The sequence below is a fragment of the Triticum dicoccoides genome, chromosome 2A (genome assembly GCF_002162155.2).
Source record: "Triticum dicoccoides isolate Atlit2015 ecotype Zavitan chromosome 2A, WEW_v2.0, whole genome shotgun sequence".
Taxonomy (NCBI): domain Eukaryota; kingdom Viridiplantae; phylum Streptophyta; class Magnoliopsida; order Poales; family Poaceae; genus Triticum; species Triticum dicoccoides.
Genome location: NC_041382.1, coordinates 31,640,965 through 31,656,815, shown reverse-complemented (window position 1 = coordinate 31,656,815; position 15,851 = coordinate 31,640,965). Strand labels below are relative to the sequence as shown.

Sequence of the window (15,851 nt, the reverse complement as noted above, 5' to 3'; positions counted from 1 at the left end):
CATAAGAGTTGTTGTAGGAAATCCCATAATTATTAGAAGGATTACTAGGGTATGGCCTAGGATTAAAATTCCCTCTATAAGCGTTGTTACCAAAATTATTCCTACCAACAAAATTCACATCCATAGATTCATTGTTATTCTCAATCAAAGTGGACAAAGGCATATCATTAGGATCAGAAGAAACACTCTTAGTAGCAAATAATTTCATAAGTTCATCCATCTTTCCACTCAACACTTTGATTTCTTCTATCGCATGCACTTTTTTATTAGAAGATCTTTCAGTATGCCATTGAGAATAATTAACCATAATATTATCTAGGAGTTTAGTAGCATCTCCTAAAGTGATTTCCATAAAAGTGCCTCCCGCGGCCGAATCTAAAAGATTTCTAGAAGTAAAATTCAATCCGGCATAAAAAATTTGTATAATCATCCACAAATTCAAACCACGAGTAGGGCAATTACGTATCATTAATTTCATTCTCTCCCAAGCTTGTGCAACATGTTCATGATCAAGTTGTTTAAAGTTCATAATATCGTTTCTAAGAGAGATGATCTTAGCGGGAGGAAAATACTTAGAGATAAAAGCATCTTTGCACTTGTTCCATGAATCAATACTATTTTTAGGCAAAGACGAAAACCAAGCTTTAGCACGATCTCTAAGCGAAAAAGGAAATAGCTTCAATTTAACGACATCATTATTGACATCTTTTTTCTTTTGCATATCACATAAATCAATGAAGCTATTCAGATGAGTAGCGGCATCTTCACTAGGAAGGCCGGCGAATTGATCTTTCATAACAAGATTCAACAAAGCGGTATTAATTTCACAAGATTCAGCATTGGTAAGAGGAGCAATCAAAGTGCCAAGGAAATCATTATTATTGGTATTGGTGAAGTCACACAATTTGGTAGTATCTTGAGCCATCGCGACAAACAAGCAAACTAGCACACAAGCAAACAAGAGCAAATGGGCAAAAGAGGCAAATAGAGAGGGAGGATAGAGAGAGAGGGCGAATAAAACGGCAAGGGTGAATTGGGGGGAGAGGAAAACGAGAGGCAAATGGCAAATATAGTAATGCGAGAGATAGGGATTGTGATGGGTACTTGGTATGTTGACTTTTTGCGTAGACTCCCCGGCAACGGCGCCAGAAATCCTTCTTGCTACGTCTTGAGCTTATGTTGGTTTTTCCCGAAGAGGAAGGGATGATGCAGCAGAGTAGCATAAGTATTTCCCTCAGTTTTTGAGAACCAAGGTATCAATCCAGTAGGAGGCCATGCTCAAGTCCCTCGTACCTGCACAAAACGATAGCTACTCGCAACCAACGCAATTAGGGGTTGTCAATCCCTTAACGGTCACTTACGAGAGTGAGATCTGATAGATATAATATTTTTGGTATAAAGATGCCAAGTAAAAAGTAAAGGCAAAGTAAAAAAGCAAAGCAAGATTAAAGTGATGGAGATTGATATGATGAGAATAGACCCGGGGGCCATAGGTTTCACTAGTGGCTTCTCTCAAGAGCATAAGTATTCTACGGTGGGTGAACAAATTATTGTTGAGCAATTGACAGAATTGAGCATAGTTATGAGAATATCTAGGCATGATCATGTATATAGGCATCACGTCCATGACAAGTAGATCGAAACGATTCTGCATCTACTACTATTACTCCACTCATCGACCGCTATCCAGCATGCATCTAGAGTATTAAGTTAAAAACAGAGTAACGCCTTAAGCAAGATGACATGATGTAGAGAGATAAATTCATGCAATATGAAATAAACCCCATCTTGTTATCCTCGATGGCAATGATACAATACATGCCTTGCTGCCCCTTCTGTCACTGGGTAAGGACACCGCAAGATCGAACCCAAAGCTAAGCACTTCTCCCATGGCAAGAACTACCAATCTAGTTGGCCAAACCAAACGGATAATTCAAAGAGACTTGCAAAGATAACCAATCAAACATAAAAGAATTCAGAGAAGATTCAAATATTATTCATAGATAGACTTGATCATAAACCCATAATTCATCGGTCTCAACAAACACACCGCAAAAAGAAGATTACATCGAATAGATCTCCACAAGAGAGGGGGAGAACTTTGTATTGAGATTCAAAGAGAGAGAAGAAGCCATCTAGCTACTAACTATGGACCCGAAGGTCTGAGGTAAACTACTCACACTTCATCGGAGAGGCTAGGATGATGTAGAAGCCCTCCGTGATGACGGCCCTTTTCCGGCGGAGCTCCGGAACAGGCCCCAAGATGGGATCTCATGGATACAGAAAGTTGCGGCGGTGGGATTAGGTTTTTGGCTCTTGTTCTGATCATTTGGGGGTACGTGTGTATATATAGGAGGAAGAAGTCCACGAGGCAAGGGGCGCGCCCTAGGGGGGCGCCCCCCACCCTCGTGACCGCCTCTTTTGTTCCTTGGAGCAGGGTCCAAGTCTCCTGGATCGCGTTCAGTTCTCAGGAGACGCCTCCAGCTGCCTCCTTCACCGAGCCTCAGATAGCTGAGGTGCGAAATATTATCAGCCCCAACACACTCAAGAAGGCGGTCTGTGAGCAGAACTCGATCCCATTACAGCAGAAGAAGAAGGGACGGAAAAGAAAGAGTAACAAGGGTGCGAGCCAGCCAGCACCGAGTACAATCCGTGCTCAGGACGGTCCACCTTCACCTAAGGATATCTCGAGGAGGGTGCATGTGGCGGGTAGGCCGATGCTACCGACTAATCTGCTCAATGTTGCAACCGGTGCTATGCGGAGTCTGCATGACAATGTTCTTTCTTTGGAGAAGCGGCGTCTCTCCGAGAATGATGTGGCATACCCGGTTATCGTGGCCAAGGTGCCAGAGGGCAAGGGCTTTGTGTATAACGCCATCGGGGGTACGATCGTCATGCGGTTTGATGACATCTTCGCTATGTTTAACCTTCATCCGCTGCACTACACCTTCGCTCGGCTATTTTCGCTGAGTATGGAGATGTGGATCATTAGAGACAAGACCCCGGACATCGTTATAGTCGACCCCATCTACATGTGTGCCAAGATCTTGGGCAGCGCTGGGGACCAGCAAGTCGCGAGTTCATATCTCGAAGGCATCATTCTGGCAAACCCAGATAAGGATAACTTCCTCGTGCCTTACTTTCCCGAGTAAGTCATCCCCTCACCGCCCCGTAACATATGATTTCCTAGATTTCGATCGTTCTTTTTTTTCTAACATTCCGTGTTTTGTGCAGTGACACATATTGCACACTCATCCTCTTAAGCCCGAAATATTCCATGGCCACGTATTTCGGCTCGGACCGTCAGTCGAAGAAAGACTACACAAATATCAAGAAAGTTCTTGATGATATTCTCCCCGGCTATGCCAGATCTGGAGGCACCTTCACCAGGCCAGTTTGTAGGTACGGCAAGCACGTGTTCGCCCACAATACGACGTTCCCCTGCGTCAAGCAGCCACCTGGTGGTTAGAAGGATGCCTATTGCACCCTCCATCACATGCGGGCGATCGTACGGGACCATAATCACCTTCTGCTACCAAATAATCTCAAAGATTGGGCCGCAAGCTTGTCGGCAATCCAGGACGCGGACATTAGACAAGAATCCCTTCGCATCTAGTCGGAGTTTGCGGAAATCATCCATCAAGATGTCCTTCGTACCTCGGGGCAGTTCTACCTCAGATATCAACCGTCCAACAGTGATATAGACACAACGCTACAAATGCAGGCTGACAACGCCCGCGATTTCATGACCATCACGAGAGACGGCGGCTTCATCCACTCTCCGGTCCCTAAGTTGAGTCGAAAGTAGTGATGCTATGTGTAGTTCTGAAATATCGATTAGCTCATGTTGTAATTAAACTTTAATGAACTTGTATGTCTCCTTGGTTTGGACAGTCGTTCAACTTAGATGTAATCGATACTATTTATTAGTAGGACCATGAATCGTGCTATTAATGTCTTGCTTTTCTCTTCCGATCCTTTTGTTGCATACTTATATATTGCTTATGTATTGTCTGTGAATTGCTACTAACGTTTTGTTTGGCTAGTGCATAGAGATGCCGTCGTATGTCGTGTATAAGGGTAAGGTTCCCGGAGTCTACGACAACTGGGAGGAGTGTCGGAGACAGGTTCACCGTTTCAGCGGTAACAGTTACAAAGGGTACACCACTAGGACGGAGGCGGAATCTAGATACGCGCGCTATCTAGCGGGAGAGAGGAGGGAGCGGAGGAGGAACCGGATAAAGACCAGTTTCATCGCGATGATGCTCATCGTGATGACCGCAGCTCTCTTCTATGTGATGGTAGTTTAGATGATCGATATCGACTTATAATGTGAAGACAAACTCGCTACTCGCGGTCTCGAGACTTGTAATGTTCTATCTTTATTCAGTCTTTTGAATTCGGAGACTAATATGATGAATTGTATTCGGAGACTAATCTTCTATTGTATTCGATGAATCTGCTGTTGCTATGTGGTGTTGTCTATATTCTGTCCAATAATATATTTTGTAACCTGTGCAAATATCATAAAAGAAAAAATCCCTAATATTCATACTAGTGGCGCACCACCAACTAGTGCACCATTAGTGAGCCAGAGCACACTAATGGCGCATCATCAACTAGTGTGCCATTAGTAAGCCAGAGCACATGGGTAAATATGGCCCCCTGGGAGGCATACTAATGGCGCACTGCGTGGTGCGCCATTAGTATACCAGATACTAATAGTAAAAAAAATTAATGGCGTGATGCTAGTGGCGCACCTGTAGTGCGCCATTAGTAGCCAAAACAGGTGCGCCACTAGCAGGCCTTTTCCTAATAGTGTATGCGGTAACCCGAGAAATAGAGGAGAGAGGCGTGAGATATTTTCGGGGAGAGGAAGAAGCCTTGATTTCTCTGGAAGAGATAAGATTGAGAGGAAGACATGGGCCAAGGTGGCACATGGCAGACGGTAGAGGCGGTTGACGTTCGCGTGAGATCCACCGGCGAAAAGGAAAGCAGGAGAAAAGAAAGGGTGGAGATTCAATGCTCTGAGTTATGATAAATCAACAGTAGAGATTAACATATCAACATACCCCTTGAGTACGCAAGAAAAGTTCAATCCATGTCATGACCTAAGAATCTACTCCCTCTGTCCCATAGTATAAGAACGTTTTTCAACTTTTGTTAGCTTGAAAAACATTTTTTTTATTATGGAAAAGAGGGAGTGACCGGTCAATGCCCGTGGGCGCGTCTGCAGGTGTTTGAGAGATTGGATTGTCCGCGACTATAGATGCTCTAAGCCAGTGGAGGGAAAGCATAGGTTGCAAGATTTCTTGATTAATGAGCAGAAACACGCTATGCTCAGCAAGAGTCTTGTGCTCGAATACCCGTCTGTTCCTTGCCTTCTCAGATATTCCAGCTGGTGTAGATGTGGCCTTCTTGCAGGGAGGACAGATCAGATCATTCCACCAGGAGGTGATGGAAGTTGCATACATTGCAGCCATGACCAGGCCGGAGGTATCATGGGAGCTCTCCACCGGGTGCCACGCAAAGCGCGAGAAGGGGCGTTGAATGATAAGATGAAAGGTAGAGTCGTCGACCTGGACTTTCTTTAGCACTGCATGCTGAAGTCTCAAAATGTTTGTAACGCTAGAATTATTTCGGTAGCTGATGATTTTGAGGCTATTTCCTTTTCGAAACGGTGTTTTTTGGGTATTTGATGATGATGATGCTAAGCTGCAAGACTGGGCTCTATGCTACATGGCCTTTTGTGAATTCTTTGATTAAAGTCGTCTTCCTCTGCTTCTCCTTTACTTTACTTCTTCCTCTCTTGTCAGCAACTGATCGATGTGCTTCTGAGTTCTGACCATGGTGGCTACCGTGTTTCTGAATGCAAACCTATCGAGAGATTTATGCAAAAACCAAAGACAAAGATTTAGGGAGCGTTCAGTTCCTCTCGGCTCCTCGTAACTCCACTCCCGAAGCGGACCACACTTCAGCTCATTTTAACGGAGCTGTCAAAACCGAGCTCCACCAACTCCATTCCAAACAGGGCCTTAGTTAAGCATTTGCATTCCCTATTTCTGTTATCAGTTTCTTAGCAGTGATGGACTACTATTTGACTGATATTTGGGCGCTTTTTTAACAAATCAAAAAAAATTAAACTGCTTCATCCAACTTCTAATTGCTATCGAGCATCTTCAACAGACGCTCAATGCGCGGCGCCCAAAAAACGGGTTTACAACGCGCAAGCATATTTTTTTAGGGCGCTAGAAGACGTTTGCTTCAACAAACGCTGCAAAATATGTTGTGCGTGCGAGTCCAATGGTCCCAATCAAGCGGTCCCATCTGCAGCAGCCCAGAGTTTGCAGCGCGCGAATGACCGGGCGCACTAAATATGCTGCGCGCGATGCCTTTTTGATGCGTGTGCTGCATTAATTATAACACACGCGCGCTTTTTGTGCGGCTGCTGGAGATTTCAAACCGGGTCCCCGCGCGCTAAAAGTAATTTTTATACCGCGCGTCGTTTATATAACGCTTCTGTTGGAGATACTCCAGGCGCTTTTCGTTTCGTTTTCACTGAACCATCAGAGTAGTTCACTTGGTGATCCATGATTTGACTGCTTTCATGGAAGCAATTACTATTGCTAGCTACTCCGTCGACTGTACAACAATGGAATTCATCTTTCAGCCGGCGTCGAGGAAGAAGGCCGCCACGGCAGCCCACTCGTCCAGGAACCTCTCCTCGACGCCGTCCTTGAGCAGCGCCGGGAAGAAGAGCCAGAACGACGTGCCCGCCACGAACAGCCCCACACCCACCGTCGCCACGGCGCGCGGCGGCCTCCTCGCCGCCCACCGCCGCGCGCACCACCCCTCGGCGACGCAGCAGGCGCCGTGGAGGGCGAAGAAGGCGGCCATCCCGCCGCCGGGCGGCCACCGCAGGCTGAGGTAGCACACCATGGCCTCGTGCATCGCCCCGGACACCGCAAACGAGGCCAGCACGCCCGCGGCGCCCCCCGCGCGGGCGCGCACGGGGTCGTACACCGACGGCCGGAGGATGGCCGACACCATGAGGTTCCACCGCCGGCCCCAGAAGTCCCGCAGCAAGGAGGCCAGGTACGGCCGGTCGAACTGCGGCTCCGTCTCCATGCCGAGCGCGGGCGCGGCGGCGGCGATGCAGGGGAGGAGCAGGTCCAGGAAGCAGTAGGTGTGGACGCCGTACAGCGCCAGGCGCGCGTAGAGGTGCAGCCGGGCGTTGAGCCGGTAGAGGCCCACGAGGGCGGCCATGACGGCGGCCTTGACCGCGCAGGAGGCGAGCGAGGGCGCCGCCTTGGCCTCGGACATTGCTCCAGCGGCGCCGCCGCGGCGGAGCTTGACGGGGAGCAAGGCGGTGAAGAGGAACGGGAGCACGGGGAGGGCGGGGTCGAGCGGGCCGCGGCCGGCGGCGAGGAGCGCGACCTTGAAGGCGCCGAGCCAGGCGAGGAAGAAGGCGGCGACGCCCCGGACGATGGCGGAGGAGGCGAAGGCCAGCGGCGCGGCGGCGAGGAGCGGGAGCCCGGGCCGGAGGAGCGACGACGCGGCGCGCGCGTACAGCGCGGCCGCCGCGACGGCCACGGACACCGCGGGAGCTCCATGGCCAGCGCGCTCGCGACCTGCCGATGCCACGGCATGGTGGTAGAGTGCGCGAGCAGAAGAGCCTGGCGTTACCTCGTCTTATCGACATTGACAGAGGAGACATATCTAAAGGGGGCGTACATGTGCACTCTGATCCCGACTAACAAGACTCGTCTGACACTGCTTACATATCAAGTGTACTTGAGTTGCCTACCACCACCTCCCAACGACCAGCCCCTGATGGACACGCCATCGCAGATGTTCCCTCCGAAATGATGCTTCCAACTAAGCAGGGACGCCAATCGTCAATTCAACAAGGCGGATCTGGGTATTCGCCCGGAGAAAGGAGAGAAAGATCATAAGAGCAGCAGATCAGGCCTGGCACCCGAGCCCCAACACCATAGCGCAGGACACCACACCCAACCGCAGCACGATGATATGCGATACTCCCACCCTTTCGTCAAACCCTAGCACTAGGGTTTGTTAGCTAGGAGTTGGATCGCCTCCACCCAAGCAACCCGAGAGGCAGGCAAATCAAACTAGTTTTTATTCAAAACACAAAATCATCGATTTTTATTTATTTATTTATTTTTGAACCTGGAACATTTCATTCCACACCTAAACCTGCACAGTTTAAAAGTGAATAGTGACTGTTCACCGCTTTCAAAATCACGAAAAGTGTCCTTTTTTGGCGTAGCTCACGTGGTAAACACATATCATGGTCAAACTTTACGCACGTGTAGAATACATCCTTACAAATATGTGGATTCTTCTTCTTCTTCAAATTAACGAGCTCCAAAAGCAATTTCCGAACTACTGTAGACCTTTCAGGCAGAATGCATCAAATCAGGTGACCAAAAGGCAAAAATCATATACTACATCAATCAAGCAAGACTGCTATCGTAATCTACTGCCAAAACCAAGCAACTTCAGTGCTACTCAGAAAAGGGGTGCAAGATGGACATGCAAAGTTTTTTTTAGGGAAAGATGGACATACAAAGTGGACATTATACAAGACTTAAAACAACAAAAATTACATATCCACAAATCCACCGAGTTACGCAAGTCATTTTTCATCAACAAATGGTATCTTTCTGAATTGGCTACTCTCAGTCAAAGTACAGCATATGCATCTCAATGCCCATCTAGAGGACACCGGAATTTCCCTTTTTCCTTTTGAGAACATATGCTAGAAATAATTTACATCACATGCCCTCTAGGACCAGTGAGTGTAACACAACAGCTGGTGTATACAGTATGCCTGATTTTCTTTTGCCATACCATCGACAGCTTAAGTGAAAACCGTCGAATTTTACATGAAACATTCTGTCCGTCCAGCACAAGGTTGTGTGGTCGGGGGCACTGGGGAAATTCGTGTCGTTACAACTCTTGCCCATCCAAGTCTGTCCTGACAGGATAGTCGAGGCCCTGCAGAGCGGGCATCCTTCGAAGGTCCTCTTCTGAGTATGCCGGAATGAACCAATACTTTTTGTCGTTTCCGAAGACCTGATAACAAGACCATTGTTTACTAACATAGTTTTGCATGAAAGTAACTTCAGGAATGTCGTTGTTTACCAAGTCTGCTGGTGCTACTATGGCCAGCAAGAAGGAAAATAACAATGGAGAAAGGTCATGTTTCAGATGTTGAAGGTCATAAATACGGACATGATCAAGGACATGCAGTTTCCATATTTTGCCCCCTTGATTATATTTGGGCATCACAGTCCATGTACAGAACAGAAATAAAATATAAATGCTAGAGAATCCCAAGTAAAATAATATTGATATGGTATGTTGCACATATGTATCATGAACCCGGCAGAACTGCCTGTGAAAGGGCACACTCAAGGTTTATGAAACTACAACAAGAGAATATCATGGAATATCCCAACATGATCGTTTATCAACCACAAGTGCTAGATTCTGGTTTAATAAGGAAATTTAACTTCCATTGCTTAATCTTCTTCCGCAGTTACCAAAGTTCTATGTATTAATACATGCCCCATGGAAATTTCAGGTTATGCCATTACAAACCTTGTTATAACAATGTGCTCAGCTCACATAATGATTATTTAATCATCTCTACGAAAATATTATGTGATAATGACTACTGAATATGAGTTGAGCCTGAGCTACCATTAATATCTGAATCCACACGTAGTCATCGTATTTATAGGAAGTTTAAACTTTAAAGTCACCTCAACAAGACAGGTTTATCATTTTCTTGAAATAAAACTAATTTGACACATACTAGCACCATAGAAAATTATCCAGATGACTATGAAAAAATATAGTTTTTTATAAACCTGACCTGAGCAAAATTCTTCTTCCGGCCAAGATCATACATCCAACGTGGACTAGTTTTCTTCTCATATGCCTGAACAACAAAGTAACAAATTGATTTCATCATGATATAACAAACAATAAACTTTAACATTATATTACAAGATACTTGCCTCAATCGTTGTTGTATTACCAGAAACAAGTGAAATGTGCATTATCATAAAACCCAGAACGCTCAAGGAAAAGGCCAGATTCAACACTGCAAGAAACATCATAGTTTTAGTGGATGTTCAATCAATCACGCTGAAAGCATACTTTTCTTTTCCAAAAAGTAGTAATGCATTTACCAAATGTGAGAAATGTGGTTGCAAGTGCTGAAGGAGTTCCTGGGATCTCGACATCACTGAAGAAGGCTATGAAGTGAGGCAATAAAGAGAGGGTAACAAGCGATGTCTCAAGGAAGGTGTAAAACTGCAAGCACCATAAAAACAAACAGATTTATTTGTATAAGAAAACTAATGATCAACATAGCAGCATGGAAGAGTACACTGTTTCAAAACAAGTCCCAGATAAGTACTGAACAAGCAGTCCTTGTACTGTACTATAATAAAAAGACCACCGAACACACATGCTGCACAAATGAGATGACTCTTTAAGTAAAGAAGCAAGGTCTTAATATTTCAATTTATATGAATGAACGCGGATTTCCAAAACACAAGTTAATCAATTTCACTTAATAACTGTATGATACATGTTGTTAGCATGATGCATGAGGACAAACTGAAGGCCTACTATACAATACAATAGGGTAAAGAAAGAACCTCATGCATTGAACTCTAGGATACAGTTTTACTCATTTTTAGTTGAGATGGCTTGCATTGTCATGCTCAAATGGTCCTAAATTAACTACTTGGAGTCAACTGTATCATCATTTGCACAATCCAAATCCATCCCAAGCAAGGGAAACATCACAATTTAGGTCAATTTATTGCTCTACAAAAGGTTAAATTCGTTGCTTTTGAAAGTAACAACTACTAGCATAATGGGAGGGGCGTTTTGGCTTTGGGGTCCAAATGCATCCTATATCCTGGACGTCCAATTGGTCTATGGGATCTGTGCCAGCATTTATTCAGTGTGACATACAGAACTGTTGGATCTGGAATACAGGGGACGCAGGCGTACATACGTAGCGTACTAGGAGAGAGGCTGCAGACGGGAAACGAACGGCGTCACTGGTTTAGTCATAAAGGTGGGCCGATTGGACCTTGGCAAAGCATCGACCTGCAGCTCCACCTGGAAGGATACGAAGTGAATGCGGCTCACCAACCAATTTGCTGACCCAAATAAAAAAAACAGCAATTTGCCGACCAAAGCGTCATGCGGTGGAAACAATTGAAATGCTGAAGAGGCCAAAAGTATAGATATGGACGCAAAGAACTATAACCCCAGTCATTTAGAGACAGGGGAGGAGTTTCCGGCGGTGCGGCAGTTTTCAGTCGATCCTGTGGACAAGTAACTCTCCAGGATCAGATGCTTTATTTTGAATGACAGGTATGTCGATTCGGAAGCTCAGCTGCCTTGCATCCAGGTTGCTGGTCTTATTAGATGAGGCCGAAAGTGTAGCGGTGGTGGGTGGACTGCAAGATGATGCAGAGAGGACCACAAGGCTATTTGCGAATGGATTGCACGGAGCAGGTGTGGCGGTGGCGGAGCCTTGGTTAGGAGATTCTGCAGACAGCTCGTCAAGGTTGCCACGCAGTAGACACGGCGAGTGTAGGGGATGGAGATCTACGGCGGGCCGGCGTACAGCGAGAGCTAAGTAGACAACGGGTATGTCATGGAGGAAAATGCAGGTCAATGAGCTGTGGCAGCAGACCAGCTTGCTGTGATTCAGGAGCGGTGCCGACAGAGCATCCGCGCAGTCGACGGGGAAATTGATTCACAAGCAGTTGACAAAAAGGTAATAGTTGATAGACATTTTGCTTGGTATCCAAAGTTGGGTGCTCAAAATTAAAGCGGTTGGACATCCGAAGATTTTGTGGATTGAAGTAGACTGTAAGTGTACTGAAATTATTATGTATACGATGTCCATGAAGTGTCCAATTCTGTTGCTGAAATCATGTTAGATAATTAATCAGTGCTTAAATCTTGACAGAATAATGGTGTGACGCATTTAGGATATACCACAGCTGCAAAAGTGGTTTGCAGGAGCATTATGGATTACTACTTGCATAGATGTATGATTTGTTGCTGGTGGAATTGGTATGTCAACTGATATCTGAAATTATCAATTTCAGGCAATGAAATTGGGAGTTTTGAGCTCCTTCAGTCCAAAAAAAAAACTGGTATCTGAAAATTATTTTATGCAAGCGAGATCGTGTAATGGCAAGGCTTTTTTCTATTTTCTGGGTAATAACTTTGTATGAATTTCACTTGGATGATTTTTTGAATTGCTTGATCGAAAGTGTGTGACTGCATGATGGTCCCGGAGTGATTCTATGACTTAATTACAGTGACAAACAACGTTAATGTTCAGGTGTACCATCTAGATTGATAAAAATGGGTTCAATTAATCAGACATTATAGAGTTTGCATAAGCACAAGCAGGTGATACACATCCAGCGCTGTGGACGTCCGGTACGTTCAATGTGACGGAACAAGAGGCCACAACCGTCTGGACGAGTGGTTCAACCATTCTGAAGCAATAAATATGAGGTTGCAGGCGTGGGCCATGTATCTGGCGGAAATGAGTTAAAACAGGCGAATACTGAACCAAATACACAGACCAACACGGATCTCTATGCATCTGGACAGCGCAGATTTCAGGTCCAGGTGAGCTCGAGAGCCAAAACCAATTTCCATAACATAATACACTATAATAAATTTAATTTGACTAGTGGAAGAATCATTTTACTAATTACTAATTTGACTAGTGAATCTTGCATTTCAAGTTATCAAGGGAGTTGGCTAACTGCTTGCTAAGCTAATCAAGCAATAACCTGGCTGACAAGGGGACTAATTATGCACAGATATATGGAGGAGGGGGTGTGGCAGAGAGTACAGTACTGACAGGAGCCATGAGGCATGGACATGTGACGAGGTGTTGCATTGTTCAGTACAGTAATCAAAGGAACCATGATGCAATGATCTGTTAAGAAACTAATAATTTGCATTTGATGCCTTTAATCATTGCTGTACTTACATAGAAGAAACTAAGAATACAGGAAAATGCCGAACCCCTGATGTCTAATATCTATTCGGAATGCATAACAAACTGTATATTAAAACCCCATAAAAATAACTTTATTTCTAAATGCGTTTACAACAGGATCATCCAAAAGCAGAAACTATTTGTAGTATCAATGATGAACTAAGTAAGTGGTTGACACACAAAATGCCATAATTTTTTTCCTTAAAGCTTCAAAATTTGCACAGGAAAAAGGAAATCAGTTTCTCAATTCAAAAGGTATGGTTAAAGTATCACCAAATATTGCATATCTACATACATGATAAGAAAGAGCAACTAGTTCAGAGGTAAAAAAATAATTTAAAAACAAAAGCTTAACTAATCTGCCTTCCAAAGAGGACCATCATTGTCTCAAGGATAATAAAATCATACCAGGAAGAGAAGAAAGTATTTATAGTTCAGCGCCCCAACACAATTAACAACCCATACACAGTGATGGTCCATCTTAAGGATACACCTTCCACCTGAAAAACAATTTAGGCCTAGATAAGCGGTACGATGCAGAATATGCAATTAGTAATAATAACTGGAATAACATAGCATTCATCCTGAAGAATAAATTATGAACAACTTACAGACAGAGCAATGATGGCACCGAGGGGGCTTCAGTTGGTTGCACTTCCTACAGTACCTCATCCTCGGATTTCCCGTATCACCGAGAGCCATAGACTGCTGTGGGTTCATTTGGCTATTGAAGTCTGAGCTAGAGAGCGGAGCAGTTTCTCCCCTTTCCTCGTCAAAATCAAGGTTCCAATTTGGCGGAACAGAACCAGGGTCGGTGAAGACAACAGAGAAGTAGCTCCATAACAGCATAGCAAGCTGCAAATTCAAAAGAACCGTGCCATTAAAACACTGACAAAAGCACACGCAGGCCATGTCTTAAATCGCAAGATAATGCCACTAGCATTCACAGCCATGTAATTCTGCGAAGAAGCAGTTCATGTTGTGGCTCAATAATCCAATAGCATTCAAAATGCATTGGATCAGCCCAATATAGCATCTTTTCAGAACTTCTCTCATTAGGAAGCGTCCACATCCTACAGAGATCTACTATGCTCCCACAGAGCATATGAGGAAAACAAATGTTAATCAGCGCGCCTGCAACTAGCTACATACCAAGAAGTACCACCTAGAGAAGCAAATGTTAAGAAGAAACTAACATCGGACTGGCACAGAAAGATGTCCCACAAGGCAGCATAGCATGCCTGCATCAGCAACCCAAGAATATGCTCCTGGGCCCCAGCATAATGGTCAAAATAGAAATTTTTCTACCTATGCATACCAAACATTGATTTCTGCAAATTAAAAAAAAAACATTGATTCCTGAAGAACTAGCATAGCGTAGCGATGTTAAGAAGAAACTAGCATAGCATACGAAGATATATATGCTAAAAGGCAGCACGGTGCCTGCATCAACAATCCAAGAATATGCCGCATTCAACATCGTAGCTCCCCAAAATCGATCGATTTCACCCATGTAGGAAACATTGCTTTCTGAAGAACCAAGATTTTAACAGCTAACGACGACTCCCAATCCCGCCGCAAATTCGCATCGTTTCCGGCCCAGCCAGACGGCGAATCTCCGGCCTAAATCACGAAATCGCCGGGACCGCGCGCGCCAGGAAGCGAAATCGCGAAATACGCCCCGCCCCGGGTCGAGAGCGGCACGCACCAGGAAGTGGAAGAGGAGCAGCACGGCGAGCGCGGCGAGGGTGGCGCCGCCGCCGAGGAGGAGGGCGGGGCCGTAGTTGCAGAGGACGACGGCGTAGTAGGTGACGCCGACGATGGCGAGGACGAGTAGGATCATGATGGAGCCCAGGCCCCGGAGCGCCGTGCAGAACCGGAAGACGTTCCACGCCATCGCGACCCCCGCCGATCTGTGCATGTCTCCCCGCTCCGCCCCGCCGGCGCCGGCGCCGGCCGCCTCCGCGTAGCGGCTGGGTGGGGTCAGCTTGAGGGCCGGGGGGTGCACCACCGCGACGGCCGCCTCCGCCGGAGGGGGGGAGAGGGGCGTGGGTCGCGGTGCGGGAGGAGGATTTGCAGATAGGAGGAGGAAGGGGGAGGGAGAAGGAGGAAGAAAGGCGATGGTCAGAGATGGAGTCCGCACGGCCTTCTTCCACGCCGCGTTGTCACTTTCCTTTACCAATTCTACTTTTATCTTTTTTATTTGTTAATAAAAAAAGTAAACTTTTTTCCTGTTCAATGTTTTGACACAACACAAAACCTTCTTTTTAACACGGTACAAACGCAAGCGCCTCATATATAGGCCCATACACCCAACCCTATGAACGGGCATACTCACGACCTATGAGACTAAGCCGATATATCATCTAGTCGATGGGAATGCCTCCTCCCACCGAGCGCACATCACCAGAATTCTTGAAATAAATCTAGGAAAATGTGAGCATCGGGATTTTTTGAACCCTGGTGGGTTTGGGATATCACTGTCCCCCTAATCATCCAACCACATAAAACCTTGTGGTGTTATTTCAAAGTTCAAGACAACATACTTTAGCAAAAAGGGGAGGATTTTATACGTCGTTCGCCATGTGGCATAAACGGGTGAACGTCGATCTTCTTGTTGCGTGGACGAGGTGCAAACGTGCCGACATGAGGGCGTAGAGAGGAGTAAAAGACGAGTTCATTTATTGGTACTAGAAGAACGCCCGTGCGTTACAACGGGACCACATTAACTTATAATAAGCAGGAAACATTAAAAAATAGGTCT

General features: G+C 45.6%; 2 protein-coding genes across 2 annotated transcripts; both read right to left on the bottom strand.

Moving 5' to 3' along the window:
* Positions 1-6,553: 6,553 nt before the first annotated feature.
* LOC119357504 (probable long-chain-alcohol O-fatty-acyltransferase 5) lies at positions 6,554-7,846 on the bottom strand. Its single transcript, XM_037624428.1, has 2 exons — positions 7,795-7,846; positions 6,554-7,631 (listed from the first exon to the last, which is right to left on the bottom strand). Exons 1-2 carry the CDS (start codon positions 7,844-7,846, stop codon positions 6,667-6,669), a joined length of 1,017 nt encoding a protein of 338 aa, XP_037480325.1. The 3' UTR covers positions 6,554-6,666.
* Positions 7,847-8,584: 738 nt separating this feature from the next.
* Positions 8,585-15,214, bottom strand: LOC119352952 (probable protein S-acyltransferase 14). The gene is made up of 7 exons (XM_037619536.1): positions 14,796-15,214; positions 13,699-13,942; positions 13,496-13,587; positions 10,224-10,347; positions 10,050-10,135; positions 9,905-9,970; positions 8,585-9,099 (listed from the first exon to the last, which is right to left on the bottom strand). The coding sequence occupies exons 1-7, from the start codon at positions 15,006-15,008 to the stop codon at positions 8,974-8,976; spliced, it is 951 nt and encodes a 316-aa protein (XP_037475433.1). The 5' UTR covers positions 15,009-15,214; the 3' UTR covers positions 8,585-8,973.
* Between the last annotated feature and the right edge of the window lie 637 nt (positions 15,215-15,851).

Coding starts and splice junctions, on each gene's coding strand:
- LOC119352952 (XM_037619536.1), bottom strand. CDS start 15,008: ATGCACAGATCGGCGGGGGTCGCGATGGCGTGGAACGTCTTCCGGTTC. Junction 10,348..13,495: donor AATACTTTCTTCTCTTCCTG/GTATGATTTTAT, acceptor TGGTGCTTGCAG/TTTTACACCTTCCTTGAGAC. Junction 9,100..9,904: donor GGAAGAAGAATTTTGCTCAG/GTCAGGTTTATA, acceptor TCTTGTTATCAG/GTCTTCGGAAACGACAAAAA.
- LOC119357504 (XM_037624428.1), bottom strand. CDS start 7,846: ATGGCGTGTCCATCAGGGGCTGGTCGTTGGGAGGTGGTGGTAGGCAAC. Junction 7,632..7,794: donor GGTGGTGGTAGGCAACTCAA/GTACACTTGATA, acceptor TGGCATCGGCAG/GTCGCGAGCGCGCTGGCCAT.